Raw genomic sequence first — 25,507 nt, forward strand, 5'->3', positions numbered from 1 at the left:
CAGCAATTAAGAGCCTACCACCCAAAAAAAGCCCAGGTCCAGATGGGTTCACAGCTGAATTCTACCAGACATACAAAGAGGAGCTGGTACCATTCCTTCTGAAACTATTCCAAATAATCCAAAAAGAGGGAATCCTTCCCAAATCATTTTATGAGACCAACATCATCCTGATACCAAAACCCAGCAGAGACTCAACAAGAAAAGAAAACTACAGGCCAATATCCATGATGAACATAGATGCAAAAATCTTCAATAAAATACTGGCAAGCCAATTACAACAGCACATCAAAAAGTTTATCCACCATGATCAAGTAGGCTTCATCCCAGGGATGCAAGGCTGGTTCAATATATGCAAGTCTATAAATGTAATTCACCACATAAACAGAACCAAAGACAAAAACCACATGATTATCTCAATTGATGCAGAGAAGGCCTTCGACAAAATTCAACACCCCTTTATGCTAAAAACCCTCAATAAACTAGGTATCGACGGAACGTATCTCAAAATAATAAAAGCTATTTACGACAAACCAACAGCCAATATCATACTGAATGGGCAAAAACTGGAAGCATTCCCTTTGAAATCTGGCACTAGACAAGGATGCCCTCTCTCACCACTCCTATTCAATATAGTACTGGAAGTTCTAGCCAGAGCAATAACGCAAGAAAAAGAAATAAAGGGTATTCAATTAGGAGAGGAGGAAGTCAAATTGTCTCTATTTGCAGACGACATTATTGTTTATCTAGAAGACCCCATCATCTCAGCCCAAAATCTCCTGAAACTGATAAGCAACCTAAGCAAAGTCTCAGGATACAAAATCAATGTGCAAAAATCACAAGCATTCCTATACACCAATAACAGACTTAAAGAGAGCCAAATCAAGAACAAACTGCCATTCACAATTGCTACAAAGAGAATAAAATACCTAGGAATACAACTAACAAGGAAATAAAGGACCTCTTCAAGGAGAACTACAAACCACTGCTCAACGAAATAAGAGAGGACACAAACAGATGGAGAAACATCCATGTTCATGGTTAGGAAGAATCAATATCGTGAAAATGGCCATACTGCCCAAAGTAATTTACAGATTCAATGCTATCCCCATCAAGCTACCAATGGCCTTTTTCACAGAACTTGAAAAAATCACCTTAAACTTCATATAGAACCAAAAGAGAGCCCGCATAGCCAAGTCAATTCTAAGCAAAAAGAACAAAGCGGGAGGCATCACACTACCGGACATCAAACTCTCCTACAAGGCTACAGTAATCAAAACAGCATTGTACTGGTACCAAAACAGAGATATAGACCAACGGAACAGAACAGAGGCGTCGGAGGCGACACAACATATCTACAACCATCCGATCTTTGACAAACCTGATAAAAACAAGCAATGGGGAAAGGATTCCCTGTTTAATAAGTGGTGTTGGGAAAACTGGCTAGCCATATGCAGAAAGCAGAAACTGGACCCCTTCCTGACACCTTACACTACAATTAACTCCAGATGGATTAAAGACTTAAACATAAGACCTAACACCATAAAAACCCTAGAAGAAAACCTAGGCAAAACCATTCAGGACATAGGCGTAGGCAAGGGTTTCATGACCAAAACACCAAAAGCATTGGCAACAAAAGCCAAAATAGACAAATGAGACCTAATCAAACTCCACAGCTTCTGCACGGCAAAAGAAACAGTCAATAGAGTGAATCGGCAACCAACAGAATGGGAAAAAATTTTTGCAGCCTACCTATCTGACAAAGGGCTGATATCCAGAATTTACAACGAACTAAAACAGATTTACAAGAAAAAAACAAACAAGCCCATTCAAAAATGTGCGGAGGATATGAACAGATACTTTACAAAAGAAGACATACATGAGGCCAACAAGCATATGAAAAAATGCTCATCATCACTGGTCATTAGAGAAATGCAAATCAAAACTACATTGAGATACCATCTCACGCCAGTTAGAATGGTGATCATTAAAAAATCTGGAGACAACAGATGCTGGAGAGGATGTGGAGAAATAGGAACACTTTCACACTGTTGGTGGGAGTGTAAATTAGTTCAACCATTGTGGAAGAGAGCATGGGGCTTCCTGAAGGACCTAGAAATAGAAATTCCATTTGACCCAGCAATCCCATTACTGGATATATATCCAAAGGATTATAAATCGTTCTACTATAAGGACACATGCACACGAATGTTCATTGCAGCACAGTTTACAATAGCAAAGACCTGGAACCAACCCAAATGCCCATCGATGATAGACTGGACAGGGAAAATGTGGCACATATACACCATGGAATATTATGCAGCCATCAAAAACGATGAGTTCACGTCCTTTGCAGGGACATGGATGAACCTGGAAACCATCATTCTCAGCAAACTGATACAAGAAGACAAAATCAAACATCGCATGTTCTCACTCATAGACGGGTGTTGAACAATGGGAACACATGGACACAGGGAGGGGAGCACTATACACTGGGGTCTGTTGGGGGGGACAGCGGGGGGTGGGGAGGTGGGGAGAGATAGCATGGGGAGAAATGCCATATATAGGTGAAGGGGAGGAAGGCAGCAAATCACACTGCCACGTATGCACCTATGCAACAATCTTGCATGTTTTTCACATGTACCCCAAAACCTAAAATGCAATAAAAAAACAAACAAACAAACAAGGTTTTGTTAATTAAAATATTATAGGAAACAGGAATATGTGATTCAAAACTGATAAAGAAATGGTAATGATTGGGAGGATAGCAATAGCAAAAATGAAAAAAAAACTTACGAACTATTTCTAGTAACATAGAATATAGTGGAAGAAATGATCTGACTTACTTAAAAAAATCGTGGGTTCTTTTTAGCTTCACTCATTTTAAAAAATGCTATTTAGACTATGTTCTAGGCACTTGACCAGTTTTGGAAACACAACACAGAAGCGTATCAAAGAGGTTAAACTGACTGTAGCTAGATGAGACAATACTTTGAAGAATCAATGCTACATGGTATTCCCCTGTGGTCACCCTAATATAAAAGAACTGAAGCACTTCAAGTTTAAGGTTGACCCTTCATGAACTGGGATCTGGTGGGTAGGTGGCTTCTGGACACTCCTTTTCTCCATACTTGTTTGTTGTGGCCTGAAATGCCATTAAGAGAAGACAAGGCATTGAGTCCCTAATTATAGATAAGTAATAAAAGATACAACTGCTAAACAGAACTGCTACATTCTGAATAGTTACGGAACTGTTATAACCATAACATTAGCTGAAATACACTTACATTTAAGGAGGATAATCAGGTAATTAATGAAGCATTCAAGAAAATATAATCAGGTTCGTTATAGATTTTGATAATGTGGAAAAACCTAGAGACTTAGGAAAGTCATGGACATTTTAAGATAGATATAGAGTCATTAGTGAAAAAGAACAAGAAAAAAAAAAAGCAGTCAACTTCACCAAAACATACTTAGTTCTGGCTCAACCTATATTCAACTTTGTAGACAGAAGAAATGTATAAGGGGAGGGTATTGAAGCTATATACCCATATATGACCTTTTGTTGAGTATCTGCAGTTTGATGAGGCATGAATATACATTGAGAAGGGAGTATCTTAGAATCCAAACAGATTGTAATCTAGGTTATCTAAAAAAGTTCACATGTCTCATAGATAAGGAAACTAATTTATCTTGCCATCTTTAATAACTGGTGTTAAAACCAAAGTGTTTATTCAGAATTCTTAGTTAGATAAAATTTCATGAGGCACCTGGGATAAAGCATGTAACTTCATTGTTAGCTAATGACGTAGACAAAGCCTTGTGTATTTATCAAAGTTTGTTTCTTGGCATTTGTTCATTGGATTAGTATTCAACTTTTCAGAGACTTATTTTTGGATCACTGACTGTCTAATCAAAGAGTCTTTGTACTTCCCCACGAATAACTCACTGTTAAGTCTAAATTCATTTATACATGTATCTTCCCCCAAATTGTGCTTTCTCATTGTTAGACAGGCACTCGGTTTGAGGGTACATGTGAAGCTTTGTTACATATGTAAATTCACGTTACAGGGGTTTATTGGACAGATTATTTCATCACCCAGGAATTAAGCCCAATAGTTATCTTTTAAGCTCCTCTTCCTCCTCCCAACCTCCTCCCTCAAGTAGACCTCAGTATCTGTTGTTTTCTTCTTTGTGTTCAGAATTTCATCATTTGGCTCCCACTTGAAAGTGAGAATGCACAGTATTTGGTTTTCCATTCTAGCATTAGTTTGCTGAGGATAATAGCCTCTAGCTCCATCCATGATTCCACAAAAGACATGAGCTTATTCTTTTTTATGGCTACATAGTATTCCATGGTGTATAGGTACCATAGTTTCTTTGTCCAGTCAATCACTGATGGGCACTTAGGCTGATTCCATGTCATTGCTACTGTGAATAGTGCTGCAGTGAACATTTGCAAGCATGTGTCTTTATGGTAGAATGATTTACATTTCTATGGGTATATACTCCGTAATGTGACTGCTGGGTCAAATGGTAGTTTTACTTTTAGCTCTTTGAGGAACTGCCATACTGATTTCCACAATGGCTGTACTAATTTACACTCCCACCAACAGAGCATAAGTGTTCCTTTTTCTCTGCAACCTCGCCAGCACCTGTTATTTTTTGACTTTTTAATAATAGCCATTCTGAATGGTGTGAGACTGTATCTCACTGTGGTTTTAATTGCATTTTTCTAATGATCAGTGATATGGAGCTTTTTTCATATGCTTGTTGGCTGCATGTATGTCTTCTTTTGAAAAATATTTGCTCGTGCCCTTTCCCCACTTTTTAATGGGGTTGTTTTTCTCTTGTAAATTTGTTTTAATTTCTTATAGATACTGGATATTAGACCTTTGTCAGATGCATGGTTTGCAAAAATTTTCTCCCATTCTGTAGGCTGTTAACTCTGTTGGTAGTTTTTTTTGCCGTGAAGAGGCTCTTTAGCTTAATAAGATCTCATTTGTCAATTTTTGCTTTTGTGGGGATTGCTTTTGTGTCTTTGTCATGAAATCTTTGCCAATTCCTATGTCCAGGATGGTATTACCTAGGATGTCTTCTAGGGTTTTTATAGTTCTGGGTTTTACATTTAAGTCTTTAACCCATTACAGGTTGATTTTTGCGTATGGTGTAAGAAAGGGGTCCAGCTTCAGTTTTCTGCATATGGCTAGCCAGTTATCTCAGTACCATTTATTGAATAGGGAGTCTTTCCCCTATTGCTTGTTTCTGGCAGTTTTGTCAAAGATCAGGTAGTCATAGGTGTATGGCCTTATTTCTGGGCTGTCTATTCTGTTCCATTAGTCTATGTGCCTGTTTTTGTTTCAGTACCATGCTGTTTTGGCTACTGTAGCCCTGTAGTATAGTTTGAAGTTGGGTAACATGATGTCTCCACCTTTGCTCTTTCTGCTTAGAATTGCCTTGGCTATTCAGGCTCTGTTTTTGGTTCCATATGGATTTTAAAATAGTTTTTTTTCTAGTTCTGTGAAGAATGTCATTGGTAGTTTGATAGAAATGGCGCTGAATCTGTAAATTACTTTGGGCAGTATGGCCATTTTAATTATATTGATTCTTCCTGTCTATGACCATGGGATGATTTTCCATTTCTTTATGTCTCCTCTGATTTCTTTAAGCAGTGTTTTGTAATTATCATTGTAGAGATCTTTTGCCTCCCTGCTTACCTGTATGCCTAGGTATTTCATTCTTTCTGTGGTAGCTGTGAATGTGATTCTAATTTGGCTCTACGCTTAACTGTTGCTGGTGTGTAGAAATGCTACTAATTTTTGTGCATTTATTTTGCACCTGAAACATTGATGAAGTTGTTTATCAGCTGAAAAAGCTTTTTGGTCAAGACTGTAGGGTTTTCTAAATGTAGAATCATGTCATCCACAAACAGGGATAGTTTGACTTCCTCTCTTTCTATTTGAATGCCCTTTATTTCCTTCTCTTGCCTGATTGTTCTGGCTAAGACTTCCAAACTATGCTGAATAGGAGTGGCAGAGAGAAGGCATCTTTGTCTTGCACCAGTTTTCAAGGGAAATGCTTCCAACTTTTGCCCATTCAGTATAATATTGGCTTTCTGCCATAGATGGCTTTTATTATTTTGAGGTATGTTCCTTCAATACCTAGTTTGCTGAGAGTTTTTATCAAGAAAGGTGTTGAATTTTATCAAAAGTCTTTTCTGTGTCTATTGAGATACCCATGTGGTTTTTGTCTTTAGTAATGTTTATGTGATGAATCACATTTATTGATTTACTTGTCAAAATAACCCTCGTATATTTGCTGAGAGAAATGGTTTCTGTCTCAAGGACTATAAAATGTTTATTAAAGGAATGTATTTTACATGTTTATAAAAGGAACATACTTTTTTTATCAGACATAGCTGTCATCTCACAATGACTTTCACATAATTCCAAAGGAAAAACATACTCTTGTTCACATGACAAAAGCAATTTGAACATATGAATTCACTGGCTGACACCAATAAAAGTAGCAAACACTTATATGTGTTGAAAAGGAAGAAAAAAATATATGTTGTGGCAAAATGAATTTAAAACGAAGACCCTTTTTAAAAATGCTAACAACAGTATAAAGCCAGGGGGTGCTAGTATATGGTGAATTAATTTTATTATTTGAATATAACACTTAGTTTTCATGACAACCTGCTTAAGCTATAACCTGAAGACAATTAGATCTGAATCAGCATATTTAGAAAGATAAACTGATAACTTCAAGGTAAAGTTTGATGCGGGGTTTAGGGCAAGTTACAAAGCTACTTAGTCATTTCAGGCTGGGATTTAGCCTTGGTCCTTAACTGAAAGAACAGCACTTATTTTAAATAAGTGATTCAGATTGTTTATTAAAACTTCAGCAGAAACCAATGCCAAAAGTTTTGTAGTTTCATAACAGAAAACACTTAATATATAAAGAAATGAGAGGAGAAAAGACAAAGAAAGAAAAACATCACTACTGAGAAGAATTATCTTAATTTTCAATTACCTCTATACTCAGACTAAGACATTGGTGATTACACCAACCTTTTATTATTATTTTTCAATCAGGTAACTAATATTTAAAAAGAAACAAAAACCCTAGTTATTTTGACTTAATTTCTCTTTTCCTTTCAGAGATAGCAAACAAACTTATTTTTAAAAGATTCAATGTGCTAAGAAAATACAATTTTAGCATCTCTGACAAGATTGCATCCTTAAAACCACTCTCTATAATTATCAAATATTCTACTTGGAGCAGGAATGAGTTTTTCTAGCATTGGAAAACAAACACTGGGAGAGGAACTTGGTTGCGTATCTTCTACCGACTTTTTACTTTAGATTCTAGCCCATTTATAACTTCATTTTGGGATCACCCCACTCCCACAATGAAGGATGACTTCCTGAACAGGACAATAAAAGCCCAGTGTTAGTTGCCTGTCCAGAACTTCTGGACCAAGGCAATATGAATGCATCTGCCAGGTGGTTAGAAAGCAAACAAAGATATCAGGTGGTGAACCCTTTAGGGAATAACTATTGAGCTTCCAGTAATTCCAACTTCTACCCACTTGTTGTGAAAGCATCTCTAGAAAGTACAGTTGGCAAACTCAGGCTTCCATGAGATAAAATATACAGTTGTCCAGATGTGAGGCTCTGTTGTTTTCCACTTAAGTGTCATGAAACTATTCAGTGTCTGTCATAGCTATGTTTGTGGAATTTAGGGTCATGGGCACCAATATGGTTTCTGTAGTGTGCATCCAAATTCTCTATTCTCAGCTGGGTGTGGTGGCTCATGCCTGTAATTCCAGCACTTTGGGAGACCAAGACAGGCAGATCACCTGAGGTCAAGAGTTCAAGACCAGCCTGACCAATATGACGAAACCCTGTCTCTACTAAAAATACAAAATCGGTCAAGTGTGGTGGCACATGCCTGTAATCCTAGCTACTAGGGAGGCTGAGGCAGGAGAATTGCGTGAACCTGTGAGGCAGAGGTTGCAGTGAGCCGAGATCATATCATTGCACTCCAGCATGGGCAACAAGAGTGAAACTCCGTCTCAAGAAAAGAAAAGAAAAGAAAAAAAGAAAAGAAAGGAAAAGAAAAAGGAAAAGAAAAGAAAGGAAAGGAAAGGAAAAGGAAAGAAAAGAACAAATTTTCATGTATTTTATGAAACGTTTCCTTTTTAATAATAAAGTAAATGCCTCATGCAATTTTACCTGACCATGGATTCAGGATAAGAATTTTAATTTTAACCTCAGTTATTTCACATTTTAAAATAAATTAGTTTTCTCATCTATAAGATATATGAAGTCTTTCAACTACAGCCTGTTTAGATTCTAAGGACCTCTCTTCTCATTGTATACATTTTTCCTTATTAAACTGCAAATACGCAAAAGGTCAAGCACTTTATGACTTAAAACTTATGTCTGCTGTCTTCTTGCTTTTCTTAGAAAATATGCACCTAGCAGAGAGCATCGGGTTCTTGGGTAGGAAAGATACAGAAGAGAAGAAATGGATATGGAGGGAGTGGGACAGAAGGGAGGGAAGGTGGAGGCATTCTGGACAAACTTATTCTCAGATAGGACACAGTGAAGAGTTTCCTCTCAAATGGATAAAGATATATGTAAATGGGTAAAAAATATATTGAAGATGTTATTGCATCGTACTAAAGCTAGAAGTGGTAGAACCCATGTCTCTTATACCTAATGACCAAAAGAAACCATGCAACTATTCTCGAGATGACATTCAAGATTTGAACTTGACTTGGCCAAACCAAAGAAACAAGGGAACAAAATCATTAATCCCTTCAGCTAGTTCTGAGAACTAGATTTCTTATAACCTTTCCCCATGGCAAGGAGAAAGACCTAAACATAGACACTCCTCTTCCTGAGTGAGATTCTTAGATTTAACGGAAGGAACACCTTTTCTAGAGTTCCTTCTTTTTTTGCTAGGTATCGGCATTTTTTGGAGTACAAACTCTCTCTTTTTTTTCTTTATCTATCAATTATTCACCAGTCTTGACCCATAAGTGAGGTTTATCTGTGATGGAAAGACTAACTTCCATTAAGTGGAGTTTCATGAATAATAATAATAATTTTCAGAAGGCCATACAGACTTTTAATCTGAGCAAACACCTCTCTATTCAGTTACCAAAATCATGAATTCTTTTGCTTTGTTTGCCTTTGTAGACTTTTACTGTTTTAATATGTTTTTAATGGACAACAAGGCACAAAGAATCCTGGGTAAATAATACATGTTAAAAATAGTTACTATCTAACAATGTTACTGAAACAATTAGAGTGCAGAAAACTCTTTCACATGAGAAGCCAACTAAAAACAAAGGTTGGCATGATGCTATTTCTCTGGCCCTTTTTAAATTAATACAACACATTTGCTCCAAACTCATCTCTACCACTTAAAACTATTTGGATTTTTTGTTGTTGTCTGATTTTCAACTCTCCCTAAAATACACAATTGTGGGTCCTATTCTTTGTGTAATTTTACTTTTTTCTTCTGTTTTTACATCGATACCACTGGTGCCAATGTACATTTATATGTGAGCTATATATATGCCTTTTTTTTAACACTCAAAGAGCAAGGGAATTATTCTTAAAGAAATCCCCTTTCTAGCCAGATTCCATTAAGTTGTGTTATTCAAATGCACTGTAACATAAAATTTATTTCTTCATTTGGTGTCCAGTTGCTAAAGAATACAGCTAAAAAGTTGAACTTTGCAACACCACAGAAGACCAGTAGAGATTATAAGGGTTGCCCAAAAACACACACAGAGGCTCTGAGCAATGGTAATTACACTTTTGTATTCAAACCTGGAAGAGCATAATATTATGAAGAAATAGCTATTTTTATTCAATTTACAATGGAACTTCCATTCTCCTTGGAAAAGCACAGTAGCTTTTCTAGACTCATGACCTCTCAAGTCATGAAGAATAGCTTAAATAGAAGCCCTAACACTTCTGCCTTTAAATGCAAAACAGGTCTCCTGAAAAGCATACAGTTTCTGAAATATCCTATCATGTCCACCAAAGGAAACACTTTAACTTTGTTCTTCTTAAAGGCAAATTTCTACAGAAACATGAATCTGACAGAGCAATAAACACCATCTGAATCATTTTTAAATGTCTCATCGAAGTTTCCTGGACACATGTAAAAGGTACTGTCTATCATAAAGACCTAAAAGGTGGTATGATATCATAGCCTTTCATAAAGTCCTGAAAGAGATACTTACATTTTGCTGTCACTTTGTAACCCCCTAGAGGAGGGGTGTGGCCTTCCAATGCATCAAATCCAGCGGATACTAAGACCATGTCTGGATCAAACTCTTTTGCCACAGGCTTCACGATGGTCCTGTACAGTTAAAAAAAAGCAACTGGTTACATGAGGGAATGGTGAATACCTTTAAAAATTGTCCATTGAAAATGACCTGGCACAACCACAGGAACTTCCTGAGAATAAAGTAAAGGGGAATGAAAACACTGTTTGAATGGGTCAAAAACTTATCATCTCCTTAACAATGATTCACTATTATTTTATCATCCCAACTCAGTCTTTTTTCTTCCATCTTTTTTCATCCAAATGGAAAAAGAAAACTGCTTTGCAGGTACATTCTGAAGATGTACTGCTATACATACATCCGTGGCTGTTTTATCCCACTGTCTATAAAAAATACTACTTCTTCCAAGGGAGTGACTAATGTTTTACAGAGGAAAGTCGAAGCTTTAGTGAAAACCTGGCTTGCTCCAGTTAGTGAGAACTTGGTGTAAATTTGAACTATAAATTTCTTTTGGGAAAAAGTTTGCTTTCCCAACTTAAGAAAAAACACATTTTTAAATATTTATCATGGTAGGGGGTGACGCTTGCAAAAGAGAAACATGAAATTCCCTTAATAGAATCCAGACTACAATGTTAAATGAGTCCAAAGTCAGACACACCAGGAATGTGGCAGACTCATCCATGACAGCAACCCCTGCTGGCCCCACTCAGACACTTCAACACTTCCCTTCTCAGCTTCAGAGCTCCCAAACCCCTTTCTCATCATTGCTAACTTTGAGAAAGAATGACTAATGGATGCAACTGGGTTTTATAAAATTTAACATAGGCTTGAAGATCAGTATGCCATCATAAAAATTCAAATTTCTAAGACTATTTACTGAAATGGAGAAACTGCATGCTCTAATGAATTTAAAAAGTACTACAATCACTCGTGTGCTTGTGAGAGATAACTAAAATAAATATTAAAATAGTTATCCTTCAATAATGACACAATTATTTCCTTTAATTTTTATGTATATGTTTTCCAAATTTTCTATAATGATCACATATTAATTTTATATTTAAAAACTTGATTGCATATCATAAACAAGAAGTTGTTACAGTTATGCAATAAAAATATCTAGTTGAAACTTACCTAGAAATGTAAAAGATTGAAATATTTTTCCTAATGAATCTACTACTGTTATAAAAATTATATCCTTCAAGTTTATAAATATACATGTAAGTGACTTCCACAGTAGTCCTTCCAACAACTGGTAAACCACATAAATCTGAATTGGCTCATCAGTAAAACTAAGTGAAAACCTAATTTTATTTACTATATATATATACCATTTTATTATGTTTTTTTCTTCAATAAAAGTGAAAGTTTCTAACATAGCTACATTATCAGGAGATATATTAGATGCTTCCCCATCCTAGCAATCACAAATTTTACATTATGGTTGTCATTTAAAGTGTCACATATAATCAATTCACTATTTCTCGTGAGTAAAATAATCATGTGGTGTATGTTGGGCTATTAGACATTGGAACAAGTTTTTTCAAAGAATTAAGAGTGCTTTATCAAGATACTCTACTTAATTTTATTCTTTTTTTTTTTTTTTTTTGAGATGGAGTCTTGCTCTGTTGCCCAGGCTGGAGTGCAGTGGCATGGTCTTGGCTCACTGCAACCTCCACCTCCTGGGTTCAAGCAATTCTCCTGCCTCAGCCTCCCAAGTAGCTAGGATTACAGGCACCTGCCACCTCACCCGGCTAACTTTTTTTGTATTATTAGTAGAGACAGGGTTTCAACATGTTGGCCAGGCTGGTCTCAAATTCTTGATCTTGTGATCCGCCCACCTCAGCCTCCCAAAGTGCTGGGATTAGAGGTATGAGCCACCACACCCAGTGAGACTATCTAATTATTAATAATTAATTATTTATTAATTATTATTTATTAATTATAACAATTAATTATTATTAATCCTATGTACTCCCTTAGAGAATGGATGTCTTTGCAAAATTCAAAAAATAGATGATTGAAGCAGACTGTCCATGCAATCATAAGCATCGTAGTAATCAGTTTTCCATCTCTTTTTCCTCTATTGGAAGGTCATCCTTCCCTCATTTATTCCCCCAGTTTTTACCCATCCTTCAAGCCACAACTCACTTACTATCTTCTCCCTAAAACATTCTCTCTGTCCATGGATATTAAATATAGGTGTATATTTTTGAAGGAAAAGAAGACAGGAGAGGATACAAGGATTGCTCACATAATTTTAGAACACTGAGAACAGAGATGATCTACAGAGTATAAGTGCCTAAAGAGAAGCCACATAAAGCAAGCTAATTTTTCTCTCTCTTCCTGGATAAACCGACCACACAGAAAATACCAAGTCAGCTTATTTAAATACCAACAGTCAGCTTATTTTTCTAATCTGTCTATCATGAATCAGCAGTCAAAAAGCCCCATTCACCTTTACAGTGACCTTTTCTTAAATATGATGTATGCAAATATTCTGTTAATAAAGACATCTTACCCACTTACAGGGGAACTATAGCTCTCTATAGCACATATCTCTGAATACACGGAATTCACTGGCTTCTATCTGAAGCTAATTACACATTTGTTACGTAGGTCATTTCTGAATTCACCAACAATGTGTTTTCTAATTTCATGTCAGTTTTCAAAATGTTTTACCTTACAGACCAAATCCTATATATTTGAACTCCTTCCAAAAGTAAGAAAAACATGGGAAATTTAGAAAAAAGTATGTATCATCTGATAGACTCCTTTCACTTAAAAATATACACACCTAGAATTATGTCTGGGTGGGAGCTATTTGCTGAATCAATTAGTGAAGCATGATGAGAACAGAGGTATGTGGCATCATGCTGCAATGCATGCTGAGTTTTCCATTAAGTTGAAGAACTATATGGCAACAGATGGTTATGGATGGTGATATTGGTAAGGTTCATTCATCCATTTCAACAAGTATATATTGAGTGTCTACTACGTTGCAAACACCATCTTGGTCTAAAGATGTGCTCAATTTTGAACTGAGTAGTATTTATTTTCCTATTGTCAACATTAAATGCTTGCTGTCTTCTCTGATAAATGAATGAAACTGAGACTCCAGAGATCTCTTTATTTTGGCAATTACTTTAGGAATCTCCATGGAAGTATTCACTATTCTATTTATGCCAGTCTAGATTAATTTTTTTATTCAAGAAGATCTATCACATCTGAAAGACTGAATAATGTATTTGAGGGTACTAAGTAGGAAAAACAATGTAATTTTGATGAAAACAAATCTTCAAAGGCACTCATTTAAAATTTTATCTGAAGAATTGGAATTTCTGATTAAAGTTAGCAAACAAAGCATACATGTTTGTCTCTCATCTTCCCCAATATCCCACTGAAATGAAAATAGAGGAAGACACATATAAACTCATGGTTATTAAAATATAACAGATGAATAATTTAGTTGAGTATATCCATGAGTTAGTATGTATTTCCTAAAAGCAATGGCACCCCAGTGACAAGGAGCAGAGTTAGTACCCAGATCTTGCTTTCTCATATCAATCTCCAATAAAAGGACCCAGAGATCCTTGGAGAAGTGGTTGATTCCAGCACTGCATCAGGGAAAATACTACACGATTCGGGAATATCTTGTGACATAAATCAACAAATGCTCAAAAAGAGACATGGACATGTCAATAGGACATGTGAATCAATGTGAAAGCACTTCCAATGGCCAAAGCTGAAACAATTTGAGAAACAAAATAAATAATGATACTATTGGGTTATAATTCATACAATCAAACATAAAAATCCATAGTGAATAAATAATAATTGAATAGAAAGGAGATAAAATAGCTCTTTCTTACAGAAAAATATCAACTAATGAATGTAGAAGAATGAGGAAAATATATAATTACCATTGGAACAAGACAGAAATAATTGATGCAGGCAAGATTCAAGGATAGGTACCAAAATAAATAGAGCCAGGCACTGTGGCTTATGGCTGTAATCTCAGCACTTTGAGAAGCCAAGGCAGGAGAATCGCTTGAGCTTAGGGGTTCCAGCCTGGGTAACATAGTGAGACCTCATCTCCCCAAAACAGATCAGCCATGGTGTTGTGTGCCTATAGTTCCAATGACTCAGAAGACTGAGACAGGAGGATTGTTTGAGCCCAGGAGTTTGAGGCTGCAAAGAGTTATGATCATGCCACTGCTCTCCAGCCTAGGTGATGGAGCAAGATCCTGTCTCAAAAAATAGTAATAACAATAATAATGATAATAAATAAGGTTAGTGGACAACAGTTTGCAGAGAATCATTATATTTGCATAATCAAAAAGAATCTTCCACAAGGTACTACAAAGGAAAAAAAAAACAGAATCTTTGAAATGAAGAAAACTGCAGACACAACCTGAATCAAGTAAACAAAGTAACATCTCCTGTGATTGGACATACCAGCATCAATACTCCCTGATATGGTCAGTAAAGGCAAAGCAGTCCTATGGCATTTTTACTAAAAATATACAACTTCAAACCTCATAATGAAGAAATACTAAACAAATTTAAATTGAGGAATATTTGACAAAATAAGTGACCAGTATTCTTCAAAAGTCATGGCCATAAAAAACAAGGGAAGATTGAGGACTCGCTACAGGTTGGAGGACACTGAGGAGGCAGGACATCTAAGGGCAACGCAGTATCCTGGACTGGACTCTGGGACAGAAACAGGACATCAGTGGAAAATTTGCAGTCCCATACAAAATCCGTAGTTTAGATAAGAGCATTGTACATATATTACTTAATTTTCATAACTATACTATGATTATGTAAGTTTCTAACATTAGGGTATACTTGGTGTTGGCATACAGGAACTCTTTCCTATTTTGACAGCTTTTTTGTAATTTCAATATTATTTCAAAATAAAATGCGAACAAGTATCAGAATACCAAAATAAACAAAATTGTAACAATTAAAGAGGACAAATGTCACCAAATAGATTTTTAACAAATTTCTAGAATAGGGAAATTGACTGGAAGCACACTGAAAAAAAAAAAAGAAACAAAAAAATAAAGCTATTGCATTGCATATGCGCTCATGGGACCACGGAAGAAACGAGAGACATCCATCCAGTGGAGACTGTGTCAGGACAACTCTCTAAACCTGTGCTTTTTCTCTGCTGTCACACCACCACAACAGTCATCAATACAGAAGACATGTGATAAAAGGTGGGTGCTTTTCTTCACACACCAAGGAGTGGACATCTGCTGGGTGTCCTCCAATTCAATTTCAGCACTATCTAACTGGAGATATTGTTAGATCTTACAAGTTGAGGACTCAGTCTCTATATTAGTCCATTCTTGCACGGTTATGAAGAAACACCTGAGACTGGGTAATTTATAAAGAAAAGAAGTTTAAATGGCTCACAGTTCTGCAGGCCATATAGGAAGCATGATTCTAGCATCTGCTTGGCATCTGGGGAGGCCTCAGGAATCTTACAAACATGGCAGAGTAGGAGGAAGAGAGAAAAGGAGGTGCTACTTTTAAACAACCAGATCTCATGAGAACTCTATCATGAGAACAACACTAGGTGAGTGGTGCTAAACCATAAGAAACCACCCCCATGATTGCGTCACCTCCCACAAAGCCCCACCTCTAGCACTGAGCATTACATTTTGACGTGAGATTTGGTGGGAGACAGTTTCAGAGCAAGACTACTCTCCCAAGCACCCGCCCATGCCAACACACACACATACCCCAGTTATAACTAGAGGAACTTCTGACCAACTCACTTCAATTTGGACTTCCCATGCCCCCGCCTTTGGGCTGGATTAATTTGCTGGAGCTGCTCACAGAACTCAGGGAAGCACTTACTGACATTAACTTTATTATAAGGGATATTACAAAGGTTACAGATGAAGAGATGCATAAGACAAGGTACGCGGAGAAGGGGTATGGAGTCTCCACGCCATCCCTGGGAACACCACCTTCCAGGAATCTTTACAATTCCAGCTATCTGGAAGCTCTCCAAACCAGTCCTCTCGAGTTTTTATGAGAGCTTCAGGATATCGGCATTCCTTCATTCCAGAGAGAGTCTTAAGACCCACAATAAAGAAGGGTGGGAATCGTAGAGTCCTGCTTTGGGAAAGGTGAAAGGAAAGCAGGAGAAGATCAGAGGCCTGCCCCTGAGGCCTAACACACCCAATATTATATTGCTTTTAATGACATTATGTTTAATTGCAAAAACCACAATTACTTTTGCACCAATCTAATAATAAAAAAAATCTGTAGCAGGAACTGTGGCAGTTATGAGCTTCCAGCCATCACATGCTAGTATTTAGGTATGTCACTTAAATAAAAATACTTTAAAACATATTAGGGCTCAGAAATTTATTTTCAATGCACCCTTTCCGAATAATTTACTTGACAATGTACTTTTGCAAAGCAAGAAAGCATATCAAAGAAAGAAGGAGGCATGGGACATCACAGGAGAATGAAGAGGATCCACTGGTGATTTGCACATATACTGCTTTGCTAGAACACATGGGACTGAAGCAACAATAATAGCATATATGCTTTGTGGTCCTCACCTACCAGTGGTGATTCTGTCATGCTCTTCTTGAAGAACAACCCTATTCCTTCTTCCCTGCATGTCTCCACCCCTGGTGAAACCCATGCTAGTGAGAATAAACTGAATTTATAAAAATAAAAGAAGACAAAAAGTATTACCACAAATAGAGATATTGATCATGTGTCTAGATACTAACCACAGTAAGCAGAAAAGAATTCCATTTTAAATTTCTTTCCATGAGATTTGGAACAATTGATTCTGATTCTGAACTTCCTTAGTTAGAATCAGATTTCTGGAACTATTTCATCTCTAGTCAATGGCCAAACAATTGGTTGCACTGACATTGAGTCAAGTGTTGTCCTTAAATTGAACCACACTAGTAATTTCCCATGACTCACCCCAGCATGTGCTGAGTACACGGTATAAGATGCTACCCACTCATTTGACATGCTCAGTTGCAAGAACGGAGCTCCCAAAGGAGCAGAACTCTGGCTTGGTTCCACAGCCTGCAATTCAAAATTATAAAGCAAATTTCCGAACATCTTAACCTATGAAGTTACTCCACAATATTTTTATATTCATTTAGAAGTAATTTTTTGAGTCCCTGTCACATGGGAAGCACTGGGATGGTGCTGGGATTCAAAGATGCAAATATGTTGTAACTCTGCCTTCAAAAAGGTCATAGGTTACAAGGAAGGCAGACAGAACACCAACCCAGGCACACACAACGTACTGAGGGACAGAGGAGAGTGGGCAATCAAATAGGAAGAAATATTGTGAAGAAAATCCACCAGAGAGGACGTGTAAAGTGAGTTAGGACATCAGTTATAGACTAGGATTCATAGCAAAGTCCCTGATCTCTTGCCTTCATGGAGTTTACATTCTAGCAGGTGAGAAAGACACTATGTAAATAAACAAGGAAGCACGTAATAAGAACTAAAATGAAAACAAATTGTACAGAAAGTCATGGGGGTGGTGCACATTCAGACAGGGGTACCCAGAGAAGGCTGCTCTGAGGTGGACATAGCCCTGAAGTGGGAGGGTCTTCCACATATTCAGGGCATCAAAAGAATGTCACCATGGCTCACACAAAGTGAATGACAGATGGCTGGAAATGGAATCAGAAAGGTGGCATAAAGTCAGTTGACGTAGCATATCGTAGGCCATTGTAAGGACATTGGATTTTATTCTGAGCAAGAGCAGAAACTCAAAAGTTTTCAGTAAGCAGTTATATGATCTCATTTATGTCACCTCTGAGACAGCAGATTCTGATCCCCTGTATAATTTATAATGGCATTATTATAATCATACAAATGTAAATTACAGGTGAAAATCTGAGCCTACATTTTTCTTTATAGTCTAATTGCGTGTCATTGCATGAAAGCATCTGATTATAAAATTATACCTTTTCAAATGGTATAAGAACTTTGATTTCTTTTAGGTTTCTCTGGCAAAAACAAAAATGCATATTATAGAGTGCATATTTTTCCATCCATTCACCTATGTCTGTGCATGAAGTACAAGAAGATGCTCCCAAGCAAAGTGCCGAAGGCGGCACGTCAAAGAACAGTTTACACAGATTTCAGGCTGCTGCTGTGGCTGCTGGTGCTGCAGAACAGCCTACGGCAGCCTCACACGCCACAGGGCCGGTAGGATCCTTGTGGGGAGACACGAAATGAGGTTTATCACGGACATTTGTGGAAGAGTGTCAGTGCTGGGAGCTCTAAGCGCACCAAGTATAATTGGTGTTCTCCTCTAGCTCCACCAGCCCAAACCTGAGTAAGTACTGCTCTTCTTCCTTATCCTTCACCCTCCAACTCCTCACACCCCCAACACACACACATTGCCCCCTTCTCTCTTTTACCACCCTCCTTTATTTATTGCCTCCATTTTTCATGTTTGGCAGCTCCCTCTCTCTTTCTCACACCCATAGCCAATCTTCCAAGGAATCCTATTGTCTATACTTTCAAAATATATCCAGAAATTTACCATATTCCAAAACTTCCACTGTTCTCATCCTGGCCTGTGCCAGCTTTATTGCTCACCTGGATCACAGCTGTGGCCTCCTAAGAGGGGCCCATCCTACTTCTTTACCCCTGCACTCTGTTCTCAAAATGGCAGCCGGCCAGCTTAACATGTATCATCATATCCTCATCATTTATCTTCTGGTGAAAGCAAATTTGGTTGTTGTGGTTGTGTTGTTATTGTTTTGTTTGTTTGTTTTAATGACCCCTAGTCTCTGGTCAGTGAAGCCTGGCCAGGACCCCGTTCACAAATATGCCTGACATGCTCTGGTCAAAGGGATTTTTTTAACAACTAACATTTTTATTGTGGTAAAATGTACATTAACCATTCTAAGTAGTGAACTATTTAAGTTCAGTGGCATTAAGTATATTCTCACAGTTGTGCAACCATTACCACCATCCAACTCCAGAACTTTTCATCTTTAACTGAGAAACTCTGTAACGATCAAATAGTAACTAGTAACTTCCCACTTCCCCTTCCTCCAAGCCCCTGGCAACCATCATTCTAATTTCTGTCTCTATAAATAGAGCACTTCTGGGGAGTCAAGGGTGATAAATGATTTCATCATGAGATCCTCTCTCTCAAACAGATTTTAAGAGTATAATACAATGTTACCTGTAGGTACAATGTTGAACAACAGACCTCTAGAACTTAATCCTTCTACATAACTGAAACTTTATATCCTTTGAGCAACTTATTTTCCCCTGGTCCCAGCCCCTGACACCATTGCACTCTCTGCTTCTCTGAGTTTGACTATTTTAGATACCTTATGTAACTGAAATCATGCAGTATTTATCCTGATGCTGCCTTATTTCACTTAGCATAATATCCTCCGGGTTCGTCCATGTTGTCACCAGTGGCAGGATCCCTTCATTTATAAGGCTGAGTAGTAGTCTATTTTGTCTATACACCACATTTTCTGTATCCATTCATCCATCCAGGGACACTTAAGTTGTTTAATATGGGGAAGTTGGAACACTTGTATACTGTTGATAAGAATGTAAAATGGTGCAGTTATTATGTAAAACAGTGCAAGCTTTCTAAAAAATATATGTAATATAAATGTCATGTGATCCAGCAATCCCACTTCTGGATGTTTATCCAAAATCATTGAAATCAGAATCTCAAAGAGGTATTTGTGCTCCCATGCTTACTGCAGCAGCATTTACAGCGGCCATGGGAATTTCACACTGGCTGTTCCCTTTGTCTGAATGATCTTCTCCAGAGGACTAACTCCCTTGCCTCATTCATCTTCTCACTAAGACCTTCCCCTGACAACCCTTCACACACCTACCCCACCTCTGTCACTCCTAACTCTTATCTTCTGCTTTATTCCCTCCATAAACCTTATGTTCCAAAGTCATACATGATTTACTTATATATTATGCTCCATGTTTATTTTTTCATTGCTTCTTCCCACTAAATGTAAGTTCTCTAGGGAAGAAATGTTTGTCTTTTTGTTCACAGATGTATTCTGGGGACCTAAAGGAGTGTCTAAACAGGGGTACCCAATCTTTTGGCTTCCCTGGGCCACAATGGAAGATGAAGAATTGCCTTGGACCACACATAAAATACACTAACGATAGCTGATAAACTAAAAAATAAAATCACAAAAAAATCATGATGTTTTAGAAAAGTTTATGAATTGGTGTTGGGCCACATTCAAAGCCATCCCAGGCCATGTTCAACGCTGTCCTGGGCCCCATGCGGCCCATGGGCAGTGGGTTGGACAAGCTCTCAGTAAATAGTTGTTGAATGTTATAATCAGTGATGCCCTCTCTGGTTTTTTGTGATTGCAGGTCAGGTTTTCTTGATGCCTCACTCTTCCTCAGCCTCTGCACATTTCACAAACGTATGTAAAATACCTCTTTTAGTGAAAGGCCATTCACATATCTACTGTGGCTTCACTGTCTATGAGTTTGACTTTACATGTGAACATCAGAAAAATCATACTTTCCTTTCTTGTCCAGCTGGTTATAAATCTCTCCAGACAGACACAAAAGCAGAATGGCGATGATAATTACAAGAATATGCAAATGCTCATTTAATTCATTTTTAATCTAGAAATTATACAACTGTAATGAGGAGAAAAGGAAAAAATTGGGATAAAACATTTTCACACCTTCAGAAAATGTGACATATATATGATATGGCTGATATGGCTTCTATTTCTTTTTATGTTTTGTTTATTGCAGTCTCCTTAATCTACATAACTTTCCCCTTCCTGTCTCCATAATTCTACTCAAAGTCAATTTCCTCTTATCTTGCCCTATTTTTATTCATTGATTTAGATATGTTTCTAAGCTAGTTTTTGGTTTTTGTATTTGTACAAAGTAATTATCAAAATGGGAACTCTGTCAGTATAAAGGAAAACATTATTCTCTAACCATCTTGCTTTGATGAGCACTGGAACACTATATGAACCAGATGGAGAGGGGGAAAGGTGAGGTTTCTCCAAAAGTCTTCAAAAATGGAATTATATTCTGCAATGATTTCTACTGTATGCCATCTCATAATTGAATTATCTGGTTTCTGTGTGCAATTGTAGGGGGTTAGAAAAATCACTTGATTCCAACTCAAGATATTCCATTTCTGTTCTTGGAACTGTCTCCACTTAGGTAACCTTACTAAATTGTCTCAGTTTCAACTATTAAATGGGACTGGAGGGATTCATTTAGATCAACTCAAAAGTCATCTGCCGCTCTATTATTCTATGTTTCTAACGTCCCAGATCTGGTACACCAAACGGACACATGTTTTCCCCTTCATATTCTCTTTCTCTTGCATTTGATAAGAAACACTGTTGTCTGAAACTCAACATCTTGCTGATCAAAGTCCTTGCCTGTATACCCACCGATCTGCCCCTGTCCTCTCATATCAGTTCTGAAGTGTGTCTTTCCTTTCCTGATGCTAGACCCTAGAGTGGAGAGCAAACCATTTCACTGCAAGAACAAAGTTTGTATGAGCAATATTTTGGGGACAGAATTATCACTTCTAAAGAGATTGGAGCTCTAAATATGACATTGTGAGTCCGTTATCACTTCACTACATCAAAGCAGCAATCCTAAATATAGTACTCTGTGTTTTTAAATGAATCACTGATGAGAATAAGGAACAAATATACAAATAGCACATATATATCATAACACAATATAACTAGGAATATGTATGCATGTGTGCATTCATTTTTATTCCTAGTCCAGCAAGTGTATTCTTTTAGTTTTAAATATGACATTTAGTAAGTTTATATTGCTTTAGTGCTCAAGAAGCCAATGCTAATTTTAAATGCCATGTTTTTTAAAAATAATGAATACTTGAAGGCAATGAGGGACTTTCCTTGCCTAAGATGTGTCATGTAGCCAGTAACATTTCTGACTAATTCTGAGATATTGCCCAATGTGTCTCTGAGCTAAGAGGTGGGAGAGAATTTTTTCTCAATAGTATCTCTTCCTGACTTTGGGACATTGTCAGTGGGCATAGTATTAGTATATTTATATTATTTTATTTTGAATGCCTCTGAATACAGAATGATGCCGCCTCCTTAGGCAAAATCATATATTCAAGCATAGCAAGCTGGGCAAAATGGTAAGATTGCTAGTCTATCAAAACAGATAAACTGATTCTTATCCAATTATCATATATAAAACGATGACAATAGAGTTAACAGATTTTGCTTTTGTTAAACTCTGTACTGAAATCTAATCTAGAAAAACCAACAACAAAATGTTGAAACATGCTTAATTTGGAGTTGCTAGAAGTTATTAAGAGTTACTATTAAAATTGTACTGAAGTAAACATTCTTTTGCTGAGAATTGTAGAAAGTAATGTGTATATGTCCATTTCCAGTCATTATTGTATGAGAGCACAGAAATACCCTGAATTTTAATATGCCAAAAATGTGTCTGTAACTTTACAACAGTGGTTCTCAAGAAATATTTTATTATAATTTCAAATGTGAATCCAGTAACATAAAGGGACTCTTAACGTATTTTCATAAGCATTACCAAATCAATCCTTCCATATTTGTAAAGACTAGAGATGGAAAGGAACAGTAGTCCAGCCTATGCTCTGCTACTACCAATTAACAAAAGACCACATCCTAGAGAACCAATGCTCAGCTACAGGGTGTGGGGAGCGGGCAAGGGTCTTGGCTAACATAATGCATTGGAACTATTGATTCTTTTTGAACCCCTTCAAAATTGCCTGTCACTGCTTAATAAAATACACTCTTCCTTATAGCTCCAGTGGGTGCCCACAAGGATGTCAGCTCCACAACAGACTTGACTTTTAGTTTTATCTTATGTCTACCTTATTACTCTTTCCTACCTACCTTCCTTCCTTTTTTCTTCCTTCCTTTTCTTTCCTTCATTTCCTTCTAATTTTATCTTCTTTTAGTCCAATTTATTCTTAAAGGGCATGAAAAGAATTTAAGACATTGAGAAAAAATTTACAAAAAATTTACACAAGTCAGAACAAAGTATTAAACTTTGTTTCCTTATATTAAGACCAATTGGATAACCAAGGAAGAAAGTATGTTCAAAGAAGAACAATCCACTTGATTTAGGCAAAAGGCAGACCAAGCCCCTGCAACATATATCTTTTCAAATTTCTAAAGCAACCTGGTGGTTGTAAAACACTGCCATAAAGAATAGAATACAGAACACAAATGACAGCAAAATGTTCTTGTAACTCACATAACAGAGAAGTTTTAGAAAATTCGGCAAGGCTGATTATTATTTTTTTTTCATATGGGCTCACAGCGGAAAAATGTCTACCTAAGTCATTAGTGAATTTCCCCTCCAGAGGGACAATAAGATGCTGGTGACACGTGCACTTTGGAAACTTAATTATGTGCCTATTTTTTGTTATTACTTTCTTTATCCAAAAAATCCCTGAAGAGATTATACTACCATCAAATCAGTCATAGGGATTTCTCTCCTTTCGGTGGGGTGCAATATGGAGCTTAGTACACATATTGCATTTCCCATTACCCTATGACCAGCATATTCTTTTTGCAAAGTTTCAAATTAGCCTCTCTTTAGTCTTTGCACAAGTGATTGCATTCCATAAAATATTATTACATCAAGCCAAAGGACCTTGGTTAAAATTTAAACTCAGTATTCCAATAAAATCATATGCATTTCTCTCTCTCTTTCTCTCACATATATATGTGAGAGTGTTAGCCTTTATGTTTTTTCTCAAGAGGAGAGAAAAAGAAGCTTTGTAGGCATAAAAAGAAGGAAAAAGAAAGGTCAAACATTACTGTAAGTAAATGTTCTGTGGTTTATAGAATTCACAAAACAAATTACAGCATGACATCCTTTTTAAGGAACTGTTTGTGTCTTTGGAAAAAGTGTGTATTATTTTTGGTGAACTCTACCTTTTGATGTGGCCTTTCTGAGGAAGGCAGCATCATCAAGTTTTTTTTTTTTTTTTAATTGCGTAACAATGTGAGATGAACAAGACAAAAGGCAAGCTCATTTAGTAACACATTTTTCTTGTTCCCTGAGGCATAGTCAGAAAGAGACCGAGAAGGAAGATAGAACTTGCGGCCTGAACTGAGTTCGGAAGTGCAGAGTCAGGCTGTCTTCTCAATCAGGAGACCAGCCCAAGATCAAGGGGTGTTAGTTGTATTCATATCTAAAATAACAGGAGAGTAGGATTAATTCCAAAACTAAAAAAACAGCTTATTTATGTTGGAGGCAAGCAAACTCTTTTCTTCTAGCAACAACAATAAAATTATCAGCCATTTTGACAATGTACTATGTACCAGGCATGACATTAAGAAGTTTATACATTCCTCCTAATGCTGCAGCGCTCACAATATACCTGAAATTATGTAATTTGATCTCAATTATAGATAATAAGACTAAGAGTTAATGAAGGTAAGAGAGTCAAGTTGTTTCAGCAAAGAACCGATAGAATTGGGATTTAAACTCAGATCCGTCTGAATCCAAAGATCATGCTCTCAGAAACTTGACAATTTCACCACTTTTAACTGCATTTTTGGATTAAAAAAATCAGTGTTTCTAAATGCTCTGATTCTATGAGATAATTAAGGCATATGATGTGTATGGAAGTAATCACTTCAGAGTTTCTGTGAAACAGTGAAAGAAGTAGGTGTGCCACTCCCATTTCACAGGAGATCAGGAGATGGTAGAAATGAGACACTGCTGTCAGGATCTACTCAGCAGCAACTTATTTCCAGGTACAATTACAACTGCAATGTTCATTCCTCCAAGTATGAACTTTCCATGGTGACATGATACAGTAGTTTTATTAGTCATGACAAAAATATATGCTGATTAATTAGACTATGGATTGTCACTTGGATTAGCATGAAAGCAATTTCTGAGTAAAGTACATTCAAACATTCTAGATAGGAAATAATAATACAAGCTGATTTGGTTATTTTGGTGTCCCCTATCTAATCTAAATTTCATCTTGAATTGTAGTTCCCATAATCCCCACTTGTCATGGGAAGGATTAGGTGGAGATCATTGAATAAAGGGGGCAGTTTCCCCTATTCTGTGCCTGTGACAGTGAGCTATCATGAGATCTGATGGTTTTATAAGGGACTTCCCCCTTTGCTGGGCACT

The 25,507-nt window shown here is 37.0% G+C and overlaps 1 protein-coding gene across 12 annotated transcripts in view; it reads right to left on the reverse strand.

The window, feature by feature from the left end:
- The window catches only part of HDAC9 (histone deacetylase 9), a 919,102-nt gene that overhangs the window by 120,735 nt on the left and 772,860 nt on the right, over window positions 1-25,507 (reverse strand). For all 12 annotated transcript variants that reach the window (XM_012450672.2, XM_021674167.2, XM_012450674.2 and 9 more), the window contains one exon: window positions 10,268-10,386. In XM_012450672.2, the coding sequence (XP_012306095.2) occupies window positions 10,268-10,386 (119 nt within the window). The remainder of the gene's footprint in view (window positions 1-10,267; window positions 10,387-25,507) is intronic.

Source organism: Aotus nancymaae, unplaced genomic scaffold (genome assembly GCF_030222135.1).
Source record: "Aotus nancymaae isolate 86718 unplaced genomic scaffold, 86718_ANA_hifiasm-v0.15.2.pri h1tg000025l, whole genome shotgun sequence".
Lineage (NCBI taxonomy): Eukaryota > Metazoa > Chordata > Mammalia > Primates > Aotidae > Aotus > Aotus nancymaae.